Source organism: Petaurus breviceps, unplaced genomic scaffold (assembly GCF_028583685.1).
Source record: "Petaurus breviceps papuanus isolate PSGF00001 unplaced genomic scaffold, PetGlider_PUasm1.0 175, whole genome shotgun sequence".
NCBI lineage: Eukaryota > Metazoa > Chordata > Mammalia > Diprotodontia > Petauridae > Petaurus > Petaurus breviceps.
In genome coordinates, this window is record NW_027185764.1 from 24,491,189 (window position 1) to 24,510,229 (window position 19,041).

At 37.1% G+C, this 19,041-nt stretch overlaps 1 protein-coding gene across 1 annotated transcript in view; it reads right to left on the reverse strand.

Annotated features, from left to right (window-relative positions):
• Positions 1-11,875: 11,875 nt before the first annotated feature.
• Positions 11,876-19,041, reverse strand: part of OTOA (otoancorin) — an 82,349-nt gene continuing 75,183 nt past the window's right edge. Inside the window, exon 28 of the mRNA XM_069084938.1 lies at positions 11,876-17,621. Coding sequence (XP_068941039.1) covers positions 17,548-17,621 — 74 coding nt within the window. The 3' untranslated portion in view covers positions 11,876-17,547. The remainder of the gene's footprint in view (positions 17,622-19,041) is intronic.

Consider the following 19,041-nt stretch of genomic DNA (forward strand, 5'->3'; position numbering starts at 1 on the left):
GGGAGAAATTACCCTCGGGCTTTCTCGTTTGTATTCTACGATGCAGTGAAAGGAGTCTTAGAAGATGTTTTGATATTCTGTACTAAATAGTAAACACCCCGAGGGCGAGGAACTCCTCTCCACGGGTCTCTGCGCCTAGTTCAATGATCAGCACCCCGCAGGCACTTAAAATACATTTTTGGCTGACAACAAAGTACTTTGTAAGCCTTAAAGAGCCACTTAGGAGAAACCATATTAGTGTTGGTAGGAATAGTAGGCGTGAAAACATATATATAATGGATATATTACTTGCCTTCTCAGTGGGTGGGGAAGGGCTGGATAGGAAGCGAGAAAATTTGAAATTCAAATTTTTCTTTTAAATCAATGTTAACTGAAGTTTAAAAAAATTAAAATCCAGGCAATATTCATTTTAAAAGGAAGCCTGGCACTGAGTCAGGAAGACCTGGCTTCAGAGGAGCATAGTTTCTGAAAGGGTTCCTAACCTGGGCTTCCTAACCAGGCTACCAGGAGTCCAGGGATAGATTTCAGAGGTTCTGTGAACTTGGGTAGGAAAAAAAAATACATCTTTATTTTTATTATCTTCAAACTGAAATTTAGCAGTCAATGCATTTATTAAGCCCTTTCTATGTGCCAGGCTTTGGGCTAAGAGGGAGATTCAAAGAAAGGTAAAAGTTCCTGCTCTCAGGTAGCTCACAGATTAATGGTGGGAGACAACATGTAAAAACTAGCTGCAAACAAAAAACTATTTCCTTCAATTATGAATTTTTATTTTTTTTTAAAAGCAATTGGGGTCAAGTAACTTGCTCAAGGTTACACGGCCAGTTATTTCTGGGTGTGGTGCTAAGTATCAGAGCCCAGATTCGATCCCAGGTCATCCCGACTCTGGGGCCAGTGCTCTTACTCGCTGTGCTACCTGGCTGCCCCAATTATGAATTTTTAAACTTATTCTGAGAAAAGGTCAATGGACTTCATCAGTCTGGGAAGGGATACATGATGCAAAAATGGTTAAAAATTCCTAATCTAGATCAACCTCCCCTTATTTTGCAAATAGGCAACTAACAGAGGTCTATAGTAACTTAACCAAGGTCACACAAGTAGCAGATGTCAGAAGCAGGATTTCACCCCAAGCTCTCTAACTCCTGAGTCTGGGTTCATGTCCTGCCTCTGGGCACACACTAGCTGTGTGCTCCTGAGTATTTCATGTAGGCTCCCAATGCCACAGTTGACTGTCTAAAACTACTAATTAAAGGTGATTTCTTAGGATCAGAAGGAACCTCAGAGACCATCTAATCCACCCTCTTCATTTCATAGATGAAGACTCTGTGGCCCAGGGTGGTTATGTGACCTAAGTGCCCAGTGCCTTACAGGAAGTGTGTCTGAACTGGGATTTGAAGTTAGGTTTTCGGGTACTTTAGTGATAGTGATCTATCCACTGTACCACAGCTGCAAATTTTACTGCATCAGTGGAGGGAATTATCATACTGGGAGTTTTTCTATATGAATTAAAATTATGGGTTAGGACTTACCTCTTTTCCCCCAAATCCATTTTAAAATATAGACTGTTTTTTTTTTCCTTTTTCATGAAAGTTCCTGAGTACCTAGAGACTGACACATTTCAGCAGTCCTAGCATGTGAAAGGACAGAATTTCAAATGTACATATACAGCAGAGCACATTTAAATTTTTTATATTAACATCAATGAAATGTTAATTATACATTAACATTTCAATGATCAATTAATTTTGAGTATGATTTAAACAGAATTAATTTATTAAATATCTACTATGTGCAGAGGGCATTAGAGGAAACAAAGTAAAGATGATACTGTTTGCTTTCTCAGAGCTGTCTAATTGGAAGACATTATACAACTACTATTTTCCTCACAATGAAAGAGGTATGTATATAAGCCTTTTGTTTATAAACAACTCATGTATTCTTTCTTTAAATGACCAGGAAAATCAAAGACTTGTATCCTTTTACGGGACAGGGTCTTCTTATTCTTACTCTCTGTAAAAACACATTGTTTTCATAAAGTACTGTTAAAATAAGCTAAGAAAGAAAGTGCCTACTTTGGCTTTCTTCTCCCTCCTCTCACCCACCCCCCCCTGCAAAAAAGTAGCTAATATCACCATCACTAATTTAGACAGAATAAAGAAACTAGACATAGTTAAAAGACATTTTAAAAGTTCGATTTAATCATCTTTGAAAAAGGAAATCCAACAAAGTCAATGCCACCAAGATTAGAAGGGAAGAAGAATAAGAAATGATGAGCAGGCCGACTTCAGAAAAACCTGGAAAGACTTGTATGAACAGATGATGAATGAAGGGAGCAGAACCAGGAGAACATCGTACCCAGTAACAGTCACATTATGCAATGACTAACTTGGATAGACTTGGCTCTTCTCAGCAATGCAAGGTGCTAAGACAACTCCAAAATTCCATCATTTTCATGATGGAAAATGCTGCCCACAGCCAGAGAAAGAATTCCAGAGTCTGAATGCAGATCGAAGCAGACTACTTGCTCTCTCTTTTCTTTTTTGTTTCTTCTAACTCATGGTTCATTCCATTGGTAATAATTCTTCTTTACAACATGACTGAAGTGAAAATATGTTTAATGTGAAGGTATATGTAGAACCTATATCAGATTGTGTTGTACTGAAAGGAGTGAGACAAGAGACCCTGAGAGTAAAATTTGGAAGTGGGTCTTTAATTTCCGAGGGACTGTTTGGGGTCAGGCCCAAATCGAACAGTGAGTCTGCACAGACAATGTGTCAACTTTTAAAGGGCTACCATGAGGCCAATGGTTAGGTATTACACAAGCAGAAGCTTGTGGAGGCCAAGAACAGTGATTGGTCAGTACACATCTCGAAATTCCCCACCGTCCCCAAGTCTCCTTGACCTGGAAGCCCACCCACCTCTGCGGAGGTGGGCTGTTGGAGGAGGATGGAACTGACCTGGCAATCTGCTCACTTCCCTGAGGGAGGGCTGAGGTTGGGGCATGGGAAAACAGGTACAACAATTATATGCCATCTTGGGGAGGGAGGAGAAGAGAGAGGGGGAGAAAATTTAAAACTCAAAAGCTTGTGGAACTGAATGTTGTAAACTAAAAATGAATAAACAATTTTTTTTTAATTTCCATTAAAAAAAAGAAGCAGAAAGCTGGGAAACAATTTTTACAGTCAGTGCCTCTTATAAAGGCTTCATTTCTAAAATATATAGAGAATTGAGTCAAATTCATAAAAATGCAAGTTATTCCCCCAATTGATAAATAGATAAAGGATATTAACAGTCAATTTTCAGATGAAGAAATTAAAGCTATCTATAGTCATATAAAAATGCTGTAAATCACTGTTGATTAGAGAGATGCAAATCAAAGCCACATCACACCTATCAGACTGGCTAACATGGCAAAACAAGAACATTATAAATGTTGGAGATGTGGCAAAATTGGAACACTAATGCAATGTTGTTGGACTTGTGAAATGATCCAACCATTCTAGAGAGCAATTTGGAACAATTTCCAAAGGGCTATAAAATTATGCATACCATTTGACCCAGCAATACCACTTCTAGGTCTGTATCCCAAAGAGATCATTAAAATTAGAAAAGGACCCACATGTACAAAAATATTTATAGCAGCTCTTTTTGTGGTGGCTAAGAATTGGAAATTGAGTGGATGGCCATCAATTGGGGAATGGCTGAACAAGTTGTGGTATATGATTGTGATGGAATACTACTGTGCTATAAGAAATGATGAGCAGGCAGACTTTAAAATAACCTGGAAAGACTTATATGACCTAATGTTGAGTGAAATGAGCAGAAACAAGAGAATACTTTACCCAGTAACAGCCACATTGTGTGATGAGTAATGTTGATAGATTTAGCTCTTCTCAGCAATCCAAGAATCTAAGACAACTCAAAAAGACTTACGATGGAAAATGCTGTCCACTTCCAGAAAAAGAACTATGGAATCTGAATGCAGATGGAAGCCTACTATTTGCTCTTTTTGTTTATTTGTTTCTTCTTTCCCACGGTTCCTCCCATTGGTTATAATTCTTCTTTACAACCTTACTAATGTGAAAATATGTTTATTTGAAATACGTAATATTTGTGTATTGTGTATGTAATGTGAAATATTTGGAACCTTTATCAGATTTCATGCCATCTTGGGTAGGGGGAAAGGAAGGGAGGGGGAGAAAATTTAGAACTCAAAATCTTATGACATGAATGCTAAAAGCTAAAAATAAACTGATTAATTAATAAAAAAGAAGCTAAAAAAGAAAAAGAAAAATTCACTACTTTTTGAAACACATTGATCTCCCTCTTTTTTAAGAATCTACTTAACTTTCTGAATGCATTCTAAAACTTTTTAAAAAATATATAAAAGTAAAAATATTTTTTAAAAGATATATATTTTTAAAATATAAGCCTTTATAAATCACAAATTTGACATGGAGTCATGATGTAGTAATAAGAACTTAAAATGTATTGCCACTTTCAGGACTAATAAAGCAGTTGCTGATAAAAAAAAATATAAGCCTTGTTTTATTTTTGTGAAAAGAGAAAAGGCATATCCTGAGCTTCTATGAATGCAAAACAGAGGCTCTAGCATTTAAGAAGAATGGGAATTTTTTTCTTTAAAAAATATCATTTATTAATGCCTTTCATCTTTATATCAGTCATTCCACACTCCTCTATGAGTCTCACCTTGTGAGAGATACAATTATACAAAAATATCTGATTCTGGGGCTGACAATGTATGCAATAGTTCACCCCAATAGTCCCCCACATCTCTTTTCTGACACCTTCGCTGTTTTTTCTCTTCCTAGAGTTAAACCTCCTTTTCATGATCTGACTTACACTGTAGAGTCATTGTGTACAGGGTTCTTACGATGCTGCTTATATTGCTCTAGATTAGCGTGTACAAATTGTCCCACATTTCTGTGAATTCTTCATATTCACCATTTTTCCTAAACAATAATATTCCATTATATTCTCATGCCTAATTTTTTCTCAGTCACATATCAATCAAGGTGCAAGTCACATCAAAAAGCCTTCCATGTACAATGTAAAATGTGCCAGGCACTGTATGAAGTGCTGGAGATACAAAAAAATAGTCCTTGCCCTTAAGTTTGCTCACAACCCACTGGGGGAAATAGCATGCAAACAACTATGTACAAAGAAGTTATCTTCAGGATAAGTTGGAGATGGTCACAGAGGGAAGACTCAAGCATCAAGAAGGCCCATGAATGGCTTTTTTTTTTTTGGCTTTTTGGAGGGAGGAAGGAACAATTTGGGGTTAAGTGAGTTGCCCAAGGTCACACAGCTAGTAAGTATTAAGTGTCTGGGGTCAAATTTGAACTCAGGTCCTCCTGACTCCAGGGCTGGTGCTCTATTCACTGCACCACCTAGCTGTCCCTAAGGAGTTCACTTTTCTTGCATAATTTCAGATGAAAATCCCAAACCTTTGGCCCACTTTACAGCTTTGCCAACAGTGCATCAGCATGCCTATCTCCTTTTATTTCTTCCAATATTTACTTTTCTTGTCTTTTTTTTTCATCTCTGCCAATATGCATGATGTGATATGAAACCTCAGTGTTTTCATTTGTTTTCCTCTTACTATTCGTGATTGGAACATGTTTTCAGGAGGTCATTTATAGTTTGCAATTCTTCTTTTGAAAACTGTTCATATCTGGGGCAGTTAGGTAATGCAGTGAATAGAGCACCAGCCCTGGAGTCAGGAGGACCTGAGTTCAAATTTGACCTCAGACACTTAACACTTGGGCAAGTCACTTAACTTCAATTGCCCTGCCTTCCCCCCTTCAAAAAGGGAAAAAAAAGAAAGAAAACTGTTCATATCCCATGACCCCATAATATTTTTGGTGTTAAATACATGTTAATTCCCTGTGTGCTTTGGATGTCAGACTTTTATTGGTGAGATTTGATGCAAATATTTTTTCCACATTATACTTTCTCTTCTAATTCTGTCTCCATTGATATTATTCATAAAAATCTTTTTAATTTTATGTAGTCAAACTGTATTTTATGATTATCTTTATCTCTTCTTTGGCTAAGAATTCTCCTCTAACCCTAGTTGTGAAAGGTGTGATTTTCAAGTGTGACATTTTAGCACAGAATTGCTAATGAATCATCTGAGTAAAGCTATGGGAACTGAATGGTCTCTTTTTTAAAAAAAAAAGGCAGGTAGAGTGGGGGCCTCCAACCACATGACAAAATGAGAATCTGGGTTTTTTAAATTTTTGCTTTCTGCCGTTTTCATTAGAAAAGCAGCTCTGTTTCAGTCGTTTCCTGAGCCCTGGCATGTTCTGGTTGCCATGGGGCCAGAGGCATCCTGCAAATTTTCAAAAATGACTTCATCACAGCTACCACAAAGGCTTTATTTGGTGATCTGCATCTTACTCTGCTGAAGGATGGATAACTGGTTTGTTGCTTGGTAAGAAATGAATAACCACTTACTTACTACACATCGCTTTTAATTCCAAGGGTCAAGTGAGCACAAAACAAAGTAAGGTGGAGAAAGGAAAAAAAAAACCATGGTAATTTCAGGGCAACTTCTCTGCTGAACATCCTAGGCACCTGAAAAATTTGAGAAATTAATTTCATGTCACACAGTGTTGCGTTTTCACTTCTAAGTAGTATAATGACCACCAATGCATCAACTAGTCTCTGATCTTTTCAGGATTTCATTTAGTCTGATGCTGCTGAACAACTATCCTATAAGGAAATAGCCAAAGATTTTATCCAGAAACTAAAATAAAACCAGAACGGAAATCCAATCCAATCCTGGTAAAAAAAAAAAAAACCCAACCAAATCCACTTGAACTGTGTCTACTTTTCACTCACATCTCATTGAGATTTAACTTATAAATGTGGATCTGTCATATGTTATGTCTCATATCAACAGAAACTCTTTTCCCTTCTATACTTTATGTCTGAAAAAGGAAATGAAACTGTCATAAGGACAAAGGCTGGAGGAATTTTCTAATAGTTGAGATAAGCCCAAGGCAAGAGGCATGGCAGTCAAGGACAACATGATTTTAAAGTCAAGGCAGAGACATGACAGAGTAGCAGAAAGTAATGTAGCCAAGTTTCACAAAATTTCTCCAAACAGATCTAGAAAATGCACGAGACTGAACCTTAATGGGGAAATACAGAAAAAGTCGCAATGAATCCTTTGTCCAGTCCACATTGGTATAAGGAGACAAAGAGGTCTGCTGAAAGTGGGTACTAGGTTAGGGAAGCAGCATCCAATTGGGAGAACACTAAGGGAGAGGCTGTGCACCAGGTCAAAAGGAGATTCCGGACCAACATAGAGACCCTCTAGACTCATATTGAGGCATTGTGATGGATACAGGTGCCAATTAGCAGCTTAAGACACTCCCCAATTCTGGGCACACATCCAGGATAGATTGTACCCACAAAGGTGTTGTTCCAGGTTAGGGAGGAGGAAGTACAGAAGCAAGCAGGAGTGGTTTGTCTGGGACCCCAGGAGCAGAGTGTAATCTCAGTTCTACCATCTAATTTAGCCCTTAAAAGAATAATCAGGGCAAGAATCTCAGATGAAGGTGGCCTAAAATTCTATCACTCTGAACCAGCAGAACTTCCTAGCTGACTGACAGTAACTGAGTCTGGTAGCATTCTCTTTTTCCTCTGACCAAAACCCAGATCAAGAACTTGCAGAGCTTGAAATGGTATAAAGGGGTGGGGCAACAATCAGACTTTGCCCTGGATCAAACCACTTTGTGAGCACCTTAGACTTGTAGAACCTTAGTTTACTCTTGAGATCCTATAAAAACACAATGCTTAATACCTTTTTTAAAAAAAAAGCAGCAAGAGGACCAGACCAGATCTTCCTTCTAGAAGTGTAGAGCCCAACCTTAATATCAAATCAGGAATTCAGGAAGTAGACTGGAAGAATGAACAAACAAAAAAATCCCACGATTATGACATATTATGGTGCCTGGGACTCTCAAGATACAAATGTAGAAGATAATGACATCAAAACATCTACAAGCAATGACTTAGTTTTTCTAACTCAATTAGAATTCCTGGAAGACATGAAGCAAAAATTTTTAAAAGAGTTTTTTAAAAAATGTTTTTATAAATGAAATAAGAGTACTTGAAGAAAAATTGGAAAAGAAATGAGAGTCATGAAAGAAAGACCTAGAAAGGGGATTGACAAGTTGGCACAAGAGGTATAAAACCTTGCTCAAATAACAAACTCCCTGAAAATTGGAATGGACCAAATAGAAACCAATGATTCCACAAGACAACAAGAAATGTTTTTTGTTTTGTTTTAAAAAATAACTTCAAAAGACTAAAGAAAAAAGAAAAAAAAGAAGGAAATATAAGGTATCTCATAGTAAAAACAATTAGAAGAAAAATTTAAGAATCATTGAACTGCTAGAATGCCATGATCCCCCCAAAAGCATAGATATTATGCTTCAAGAAATTTTAAAACCACCCAGATTTCTTGGAACCAGAGGGTAAAGTAGAAATAAAAAGAATCTACCAGTCATCTCCTGAAGGGAACCCCAAAATGAAAACTCCCAGGAACACCACAACCAAAACCCAGAGCTTTCAGGTTAAAGAAAAAAACTGAATGCAGCCAAAAAGAAAGAATTCAAGAACTGAGAAGCCACAATCAGGATCACACAAGATTTAACAGTCACCACCACAAAGAAGCAGAGAACTTGGAATATGATCCAGAAGGGGAAAAGATATGGGTTTTCCTACAGGGGAAAAATAGACCTTTAATGATATAGAGTACTTCCAAGTATTTCTCTTTTTTTTCTTTAAATTAATTTATTTAATTTTAGTTTGCAACATTCATTTCCATAAGCTTTTGAGTTTTAAATTTTCTCCACCTCCTTCCTTTCCCCTCTCCCTAAGACAGCATGCAATCTGAGAAAGGCTCTACATATACATTCTATTAAACATACTTTCACATTAGGCATGTTGTAAAGAAGAATTAGAATGAATGGGAGAAACCATGAGAAAGAAAAAACAAACAAAAAAAAGAGAGCAAATAGTATACTTCAGACTCCAAAGTTCTGTCTCTGGATATGGATAGCATTTTCCATTGTGAGTCTTAGGTTCTGGCATTGCTGAGAAGAGCTAAGTCTATCAAAATTAGTCATCACATAATGTTGCTCTTACTGTGTACAATATTCTGGTTCTGCTCACTTTACTCAGTATCAGTTCATATAAGTCTGTCCAGATTTTTTCTGAAGTCCATATGCTCATAACTTCTTATAGCACTATAGTATTCCATTATATTCATATACCACAATTTGTTCAACCATTTCTCAATTGATGGCCATCCCCTCAATTTCCAATTCTTGGTTACCACAAAAAGAGCTGCTATAAATATTTTTGTATATGTGGGTCCTTTTCCCATTTTTATGATCTTCTAGGATGCAGCCCTAGAAGTGGTATTGCTGAGTCAAAAACTATGCACATTTTTATATTCCTTTGGGCATAGTTCCAAATAATTCTCCAGAATGGTTGGATCAGTTCACAACTCTACCAAGAATGCATTAGTATTCCAATTTTTCCAAATCTCCAGCATTTATCATTTTCCTGTTTAGTCATGTTAGCCAATCTGATAGGTGTGATGTACTTCCAAGCTTCTCTGATGAAAAGACCAGAGCTATATAGAAACTTTAAATAGGAGCGAAGAGAAGCATAAAAAATAAATATAAACAATGACAACTGACCAAAGATAAAGTGCTTACATTCTAATATGGAGAGATGATACATGTAGGTCTCTTCTGATACTGATCATCATCAGGGGTTGTAGAGGGAGTTAATTAGACAAGGCTTGGGAGTAGTTCTGTCTTGATGATCTTAAGAGAAAAATGGAAAGAAAAAAGGAAGAGGAATACACTGAGGAGGGGCAGAGTGGGAAGGAAAAGGAAGGTTAGGGAAAATTATTTTATTATCTTATTTTTAGGGTATTATCTTATTACTAGGATACATAACTAGTAATATAAACAAAGAGGAAGGGGTGAAGAGAGTATTTGATACTTCAGCCTTGTTCTCATCAGAACTGGAGAGAGAGAGAGAGAGAGAGAGAGAGAGAGAGAGAGAGAGAGAGAGAGAATTGAGTACAGAAATACATTTCATGCTGTAGGGAAATATGAATGTAAGGGGAGACAGGGGAGAGAGGCAATTAGAGGGAGGGTAGTTTAAGGGAGACATTAGTCCTAAGTAAAACAAATTCCAAGGATGTACAAAATGTATTAATAGCTCTTTTGAAGTGTCGAAATAGGAGAATCTGAGGAGCTACCCATAAATTGGGGAATGGATGAACAAGTTGTGGTATGTAAATGTCACCAAATACTGTTGTAGTTTAAGAAATAATAAAGGGGATAGTTTTAAAGAAACCTGGGAAGTCCTACAAATGTATGACTTGATGCCTAGTAAAATGAATAGTATCAGAACAATTTCTACAAACCAACAATATGGTAATGGCAAACAACTTTAAAAGAATTAGGAACTCTTATCAGTGTAACAACCAAGCATGACTCCAGAATGCTAATGAAACATGCTACCTACCTCCTGATAAGAGAGGTGAAGGATTCAGAAAGCAGAATGAGGGAAAAATTTTTAGACATGGCCAATGTAGAAATTTGTTTCGATGTTTATAACAGGGTTTGATTTTCTTTAGTTCTTAAGTTGGGTATTTGGTGTGAGAGGGTTAAAAGACAAATTACTGCTAATTGAAAAAAATATAGAATTTAAGAAATAAAGTACAAGCTCATCTGCAAAACATTACTGGTAGGAGATTGTTAGCAGTCTCACCTCATGAGATAGCAAAAAGTAATGTAAAAGCAAACAAGAGGGGCAGCTAGGTGGTGCAGTCAGTAAAGCGCCAGCCCTGGAGTCAGGAGGACCCGAATTAGGTTCTGGCCTTAGACACTTAGCAACCACATACAACACACAAAACTAGCTGTGTAACCTTGGGCAAGTCACTTAATCCCAACTGCCCTCCAAAAAGCAAAAAAAAAAAAAAGCAAATGAGAGTTCATAGATCTTGGTATGAAATCCAGCTAAGTAAGATCCTACTAAGAACATGCATAGATGAAACTTGGCGGATGACAAATAGATGAGAAATGCAATAATATACATATGGGCAATATGTAGTCATAAGCAATGAGAAAAAAACATTGCAGTACCCAATGTACTAAGTGTGGAAATGTCAGTGGTATTTAAGAAGATGAAATTATACCCTTTGAGCCGGTAATACTACAATGAGGCTCATATCCCAAAGAGGACAAAGGCAGAGGGAAAGGACCCACATGTACAAAAATATTTATGGCACCTCTTTTTTATTATAACAAAGAACTGGAAACAAAGTATGGGTTCATAAATGAACAAATTGTGGTATAGGAACAAAATTGTGCTATATGAATGTAGTGGAATATTATTATTGCCTAAGAAATTATGGATATGAGGAATTCTGAGAAACCTATAAAGACTTGTATGAATTGATGTAGAAGGAAATAATACAAAATTATATAAATTTTATAAATATATATAATATAAATTATTTAAATAATACAAAAAAGTAAAACAACAATTTATGTAATCACTACAATAATGTAAAAGTAAACAATTCTGAAAAACTTAAGAACTTAGTGCAATGATCAGTGTGTTGATTGATTTTTCTTGGCTATACACTTATTTGTTATAAGAGAGGGCTTTTATGGGGGAGAGAAGAAAATGATAGTGATGTGAAAAAAGAAATGAAAAGAAAAGAAAAAATTAGACTATTAATGAAACATTTAAAAATACACAGAAGAGAGCAAAGAGATACTTAGACAGGAATAAAGACAAACAGCCAGTTAAATTATTATCATGCCAAATTTAATATACATTTTTAAAAGAGACAATGTTAACAGAAATCCAGTTTCATATGTGACCCTCTTTTGAATTGTTTCCTGTATACTTAAGTGTTCACATTTGTTAAGTTCATCAGGCTTGGTAATAAAAAATAAAAATTTTAAAAAGAAGACATCAGGAAAAACTATTGAATATGGCAGCAGAAATCAGACTAACTTAAAAAAAAATTCCTCATACTGAAAGCAAAATGGCACCCTGAAAAGCGTATTGGTTTTGGAATCATATTATCTCAATTTGAATCAGAATTCTGTTACTATGTGAGGTCTTAAAGGAAGTTACTAAACTTCTCTGGGTCTCATTTTCTCATCTCTAAAATGAGAGTCAATAATCTATAAAGTCTCTTTCATCTTTAAATCCTATTATCTCATTGTATAAAGCTTTCAGGCATAGGTATCTCAATATGGTGCTTGAGAACTGCCTAACAGGTATTCATTCTTCTCTCCAACTTAGAATGAAGGAGGCTTGTGAAAATAAATATAAGCAAATAATTTGGGAAAATGTAATATATCTCTTTAAGAATGGGCAAATGTAGTTTTCTATGAAGGATTTAGCAGAATTCAATTGCCTAGGTAAATTAAAAGCAAAGTCACTTAACTGGAATTAAAAGAGACTGAGCATTTATTAACTCTTAAGTAAGAAACCAGGAGGCAGGTAGGTGGTACAGATGAAGTCAAGAAGACTCTTCTTCCTGAGTTCAAATCTGGCCTGCAACACTTATTAGCTCTGTGACACTGGGCAAGTCACCTAAATTTTTTTTGCCTCAGTTTTCTCATGTGTAAAATGAGTTGGAGAAGGAAATGGCAAATTCTTCCAGTATATTTGCCAAGAAAACCCCAAATGGGGTCAAAGAGTCAGAAATGACTCAATGACAACAACAAAAGTAAGAAACCAAATTAGAAGAAGTTTACTTGACAAGATGAGAAACCGTTCAATTCTAATCAAGGGAAAAATAAAGTTTTGTAATGAATTTCACTTAATTAAGGAAACACTAATTTGTAAATGAGAGACTCAGTGCAGTGAAGAAAACTAGTTATGAATACGGTTTGAGATATAATTTGGAAGTAAAGATGTACTGGATCATTAGCTCCTCTCTTTATCTAAATGTTGTGATTTTTTAACTATGAGGTATTACTTATTAATGACTTTTGTCTGGAAGGCAATGTCCTTCTGCCTTAAGTATTCAAAAATAAGTATATTCAGTTTGTTAAAGTTAACAGTACCTTGGGAAGTCCATTTTCATTGAGAAGCTTTGTCTCTTGCCAAGAGCCTCTGAATTTTTGCCCCCAATAATTGGTTTGGAATGAATTATGTCTTAATTTTATGTGTAAAACCCCAAAATGTGATTATTTTCTTTATTTCTAATGACTGATTTTTGCATTAGGATATATTAAACTGACAAAAAAGAAACCTAAAAGTATTTGAAAGTCCTTGTATGTACTTAATAAGTACTATGGACAAATGTTTCTACTAATTTTACTTATTGTAGCAATTTATAGTTTGTTGTGATATTGTTGTTGATTTGGGAAATAAAATCGTATCCTGCTCTTAAGCTGTAGGCTCTGGAACATTTTGGAAATGTGATTTTATTTGCTCTGAGTTTGAATGTAGATATAACTTTGAATTATTTCTAAACTGTTGGAAATTGTTCACTATTCAAGGGAAGATGCCAAGAGCTACTCAAAAGGAATGGTATTGAAAAATGTAGGTGTCTAGGAAGGTTCAGAAGATGGCCTTCTGAAGGTAAGGGCAGGATCCTTTTGACTCAGATTCCTCACTGTGCTATTTCCTTTTTGAACGTATATAATGAGTCTGGCTATGGGAACTTTTGAACAATGTGAAACTCTGTTGCATGACCGGCTGTCCCAAGTATTTTTGACCTTTACCTGAAATCAAACAGAGTCAAGGGAATATGTTTAAAACCATGTCCCTCCTCTTTTCATAGCATGATTTCAGGTTAAAATATAACCTCAAAAGGGGGAAAATGATAAAGGTGCAAAAGCTCTAACTCTTCATTGATTAGTAAACCTTACTTTGAGAAAGACAATAAGATCAGATAATTTCCACTTATGGGTTAGAATATATGAAGTTGGTTCCTCCATGTTTTCCAATTGGCAAAAGAAAAAAAACAAAAGGTTTAGTTGGTAATTAAAAAAAAAGTTACAGAAAAAGTAGAGCAAAGTCCTGAACCTTGTTTAGCTCTGCCTAAAGAGCTATAGATGCCTATCTACAGAAATGCTTACATATATAGATTCTGATTATGTTTTCATAATTATCTACAAATTCTCAAGTCAGAATGAAGCTTTTACATACAGAACTGCTTTAATAACTGAAAAGAAAATTTTAAAATCATTTTTCCCCCTGTTTGAGGCCTCTCTGAAAATATCAAGGAAGAGGACTCATTTTATGGGTCAAAACCAAAAACTGCATTATTTGTATCATCTAGAAAGTTTTGGGAAGGTAGAGGAAAAAACCAAATGACATGTGAAAATTGAAATTCTCAAGACTTTCAGATGAATTGCAGGTGGTCTAGTCTGATATTCTTCCTATAGCTCTGATCTTAATAAGGTTACTACAAAACAGGCCAACTTGTCTCTACCACAGGTAACATGGGAGGGGAGTCATGTGAAAGAAGGCTAAAAATATAGGATGGGACTAGGCTGTAGTGAGCTTTAAATGCCAACAAAGGACTTTTTGTTTTAGCTTAGAAACCCTCAACAATAGTAAGGAAGCTCAGCAGAGGAGTGGGTTGAAAGATAATGAGCTCAGTTTTAGCTTTGTTAAGTTTGAGATGAGCTGCTTGGTGGCACGATGGATAGAGCTTCCAACCTAGAGTCAAGAAGACCTGAATTCAAATCTACCCTCAGATACTTACTAGCTGTGTGACCCTGGACAAGTCACTTAATTCGGTTTGCCTCAGTTTCCTTATCTGTAAAATGAGAAGGAAGTGGCAAACCACTCCAGTATCTCTGCCAAGAAAACCCCAAATGGGGTCACAAAGCTGGACATGACTGAAACAACTGAACAACAGCAACAAGTTTAAGATGCCTATAGGACATCCTATTTGAAATGTTCCACAGGTGTTTGGTGATGCGGTCCTAGAGTTCTGGAGACTAGGACTGGATCGATACATAGCTGTGTGATTCATTTGCACAGAGATGATAATAAAGCCCATAAAATAAAAACTCCTCTGTTTGGCGATTAAAGCCCCCACAATCTGACTGCAGCCTACCTCTGAAGACTACATTTTAGTTATACACATCCCTCCCCTTCACTTGCACTACATTTAAGAAAACTGATCTATTTGCTGTTCCCTGAACTCAACATTCCAACTTCTGCCTTTTCCTGCCATGTCCTTGAGGGCAGGGATTATTATACTTTTGTCTTCATATCTCCCCCCTGCCCCCGTGCCTTCCTCCTCACCCTTGCCTTTTAGAACCCTTAGGTTCCTTCAAGGCTCGGTTCCGATGCCACCTCTCATGGGAATCTTTTCCTGATTCCCATAACTGACAGTTTCCTCCTCCACATATGGTTTTCTGTGTCTTATTCAAACCACAGTAGAGTATAAGCTCCTTGAGGGAAGGGGTCATTTTTCATTTCATATTTTTATCAATTAACAAGCATTTATTAAATGCTTACTACATGCCAAGCACTTACTTACTAAGTACCAGGGATATAAAGAAAGACAGTGTCTCTGACCTCAAGGAATGTACATTCTGATGGGGGAGACAAAATGAACATAAACTGGTACATGAAAATACATATAGAGTAGATTAATGGTAACCTTAGAGGGGAAAGTTCTAGCACCTAGAGGGAATGGGAAGGCTTTCTGTAGGAGATGTCCCCAGGAATTTGTAGGTGTTGAAAAAATGCTGATTGGGTTGGATTGGATGACATGTTTATTGCACTGAGCCCCAGAAAATAATAGGACTTTATTTATGAGACCCATAATTATGAAAAAGAGCTCAGACTTGCTTGCCCAGATTATAGCAAGCAATACAATAATTTAGCCTATTGGGACAATGATCTAGATCCAGTAGAATAGGAGATTAAGCCAGATCCAAATTAGGAAATTTATCCACTGCTTTTAATGATCCTAAGTAGTTCCCTTACTGCCTCAAGAGATTCTATTTTTAACACTAATATTCTCCCACTGACATTACGTGGTTTCAAATGGCAGAATATTTTGATCTCAGAAGAACCATGATTATAGGGTTTGCCCATAAGGCAACAGAAAAATGCTTAGTGGGATAAGCAGGCTGCAGCATATTATCAATGATGATTGGTACACGTGGACACACAATATCAAGGACATACATGAACTGAAAAAGAGATGGGCCAGTCAGGTCTTGACGGTGACAAACAACAAATGGAGAGCTTGAGTGTGGCACTTTCATCCATTAAATATTAAGAGAGGCAGAAAAAGGCTTCTGGTACATTAGATAAATATTCTATTAGAAAAATGCTTGGTCAAAAATAACATGAAGGAGGATGGATAACTTGTTTGTAATATATTAATCAATCAATAATCAATCGGCAAGCATTTATTAAGCACTTACTACATGCCAGGTAATGTGCTAAGTGCTGAGGACACAAAGAAAAAGCAAAAACCACGGTCCCTGCCCTTAACGAGCTTACATTCTAAAGGAGACAGCTTGTAACCACCCATGTACATACAGGATATATACAGTGTGGAAAAGGGAGGCGATCTCAGAGAGAAGGCACTACCAGTGAGAGAAAGAAGGGAGGACTGAAGAGGAGTACTGGAGGAAGTCAGAGGAGTCAGGAGGTAGAGGTAAGGAGGAAATCCCAGGCATGGGGGACAGCCAGTAAAAAGCACAGTCAGGAGATCGTACATTGTGGGCAAGCAAAAAGCAAGAAGCAAGAAGGCCGGCATCCTTGCATCACACCATCTGTAGGAGGGGGTAAACATAAGAAGACTGGAAAGGTGATAAAGGGCTTTCAAAGGCAAACAGAAGATTTGAGATCTGATCCTAGCGGTAATAGAGAGCCATGGTGATGATGAATGGAGATAATAATGGATGGAGAAGGCAGGATTTGGGCAGACGTGCGCTTCAGCAGCTGAGTGAAGGATGAACTTGAGTGGGGAGGGACTTAGGTCACAGAGACCAACCACAAAACTATTGTGGTAGCTTAAGTGTGAGGCGATGAGGGCATGCACTGAAGTGTCGGTTGCATGAATAGAGAGTAAAGGGAACATGAAAGTAGAAATGACAAGAATTGGCAAGAGATTGAATATACAGGATGAATTGAAAAGAAATGTCAAGAAAGACAAGAGATCGCAAGCCTGAGATCATGGATATTTCAAGAAATCCATAATTCCCATCTTTAGCTCTTCAATAGACATCTATGCCTAACTCTTCCAACCTCATGGTTATTTTTGGATTATCCAGGACCATAGGGAAAGGACAAAAGGAAAGAAAAGAGGAGGGAAAAGGTGATGTAGAAGAGCTATAAAATGCCTAGTGGAAACAAATGGTAAGGGTTTACAACAAAAGGGATGATCTTTAATTCTTTCATAGATTAGAGCTCTCTTTTTCATTCTACAAATTCTCCCTTGGTGGTTTGGTGCAGATGGAGGATTTCACATTTATAGTAAGCTCACCGATGCTGTTCCAAGAGGATCAACATAGGCCAACATAGCCAAAAGCTAGAACCACTAAAGGCTGGAGAACCTAAAAAAAAAAAAGAGACATAAAGAACAATGTATCATGGCTACCAACAACTGGCTGGATGTGAAGCCCATCAAACTCACCATGGTCTTCACAAAGCGACAGAGCCAAAACATAAAGAACAACAATAAAATAATTCAAAGCATAGCTCATCTACTCTACTCTACCCCAAGTACAGACTCTCTAAGTTATAGTTCTAGGGTTCAAAAGGACGTCAGAGGTCATCGCGTCCCACTCCTTCACTCTATGGATGAAGAAACTGATGGTTTCAAGCAAGGTTAAGTGACTTACCTGTTCACAACTAGATTCCATCCTACCTTTCCAGGCTTCACACACACTATTTCCTTCAGTGCACGGCATAGTTCAGCAATATTAGATAATTTGCTGTTCCTCACATGTCTTTATACTGACTGTACCCCATATCTAGAGCCCCAGACCTGGAGTCAGGAAGACTCATGTTCCTGAGTTCAAATCTGGCCTCAGACACTTACTAGCTGTGTGACCTTGGGCAAGTCACTTCATCCTATTTTCCTCATTTCCTCATCTGTAAAATGAGGTGGAGAAGGAAATGGTAAACCACTTCAGTACTTTTGCCAAGAAAACCCTAAATGGGATCACAAAGAGTTGACCATTACTGAAACAATTAACCACACCCCATATCTGCATTATTCTCCCTCCTCACTTCTTGTTAGTTAGCCAAAAAGCATTGATTAACTGCTTACTATGTGTCAGGCATTGTGCTAATCTCTGGTGGATACAAAGAAAGACAGACTCTGCTCTCAAAAAGCTCACAGTCTAATTGAGGAGACAGCACGGAAATAGCGTCTGCTGCCTTTTACATGAGGCCTTTCCTGGTCCTGATACTTGGTTGACAGAATGACCAAGATCACAGCTAATTCACATTCATTATGTAGTTAATCCAATATTGTCATTATGAACCAATATTTTGAAAAATAAGAGCTACAGGTGAAATGAACTATTTTCTAACGAGAATTAAGTACTGATTTTTGGAGTAGACCCTGGGTATGAGGCTGACGATATTACAAAAAGATTCTCTTACAATATGGTCATGAACTGTTTGGGTGACCTTGTGAGGAGAATGATGATTGGTGATGCCAGTATAGATGCGCTGTCCCAAAGGCCATGTAACACCAAAGCCATAGTAATATCTAAAAGAGCAAAAGATGCACACACAAATACATACATGTACATGCACGTAAGAGCACATATATGTATACACATGCACATGTGTGTACACACACAAGTCTATATGTATGCATAATCTAGGCTATAAGTAAATGTCACAATAGCTGAACGTTTGAATTTCTACCAGACAGCCTGAGAGCCATTTATGTGAACCTTGCTTCACTGAATCAGTGTTCTTCATCTCACTTGTCTGGAAGACTAGCAGTGAAAGTAGATG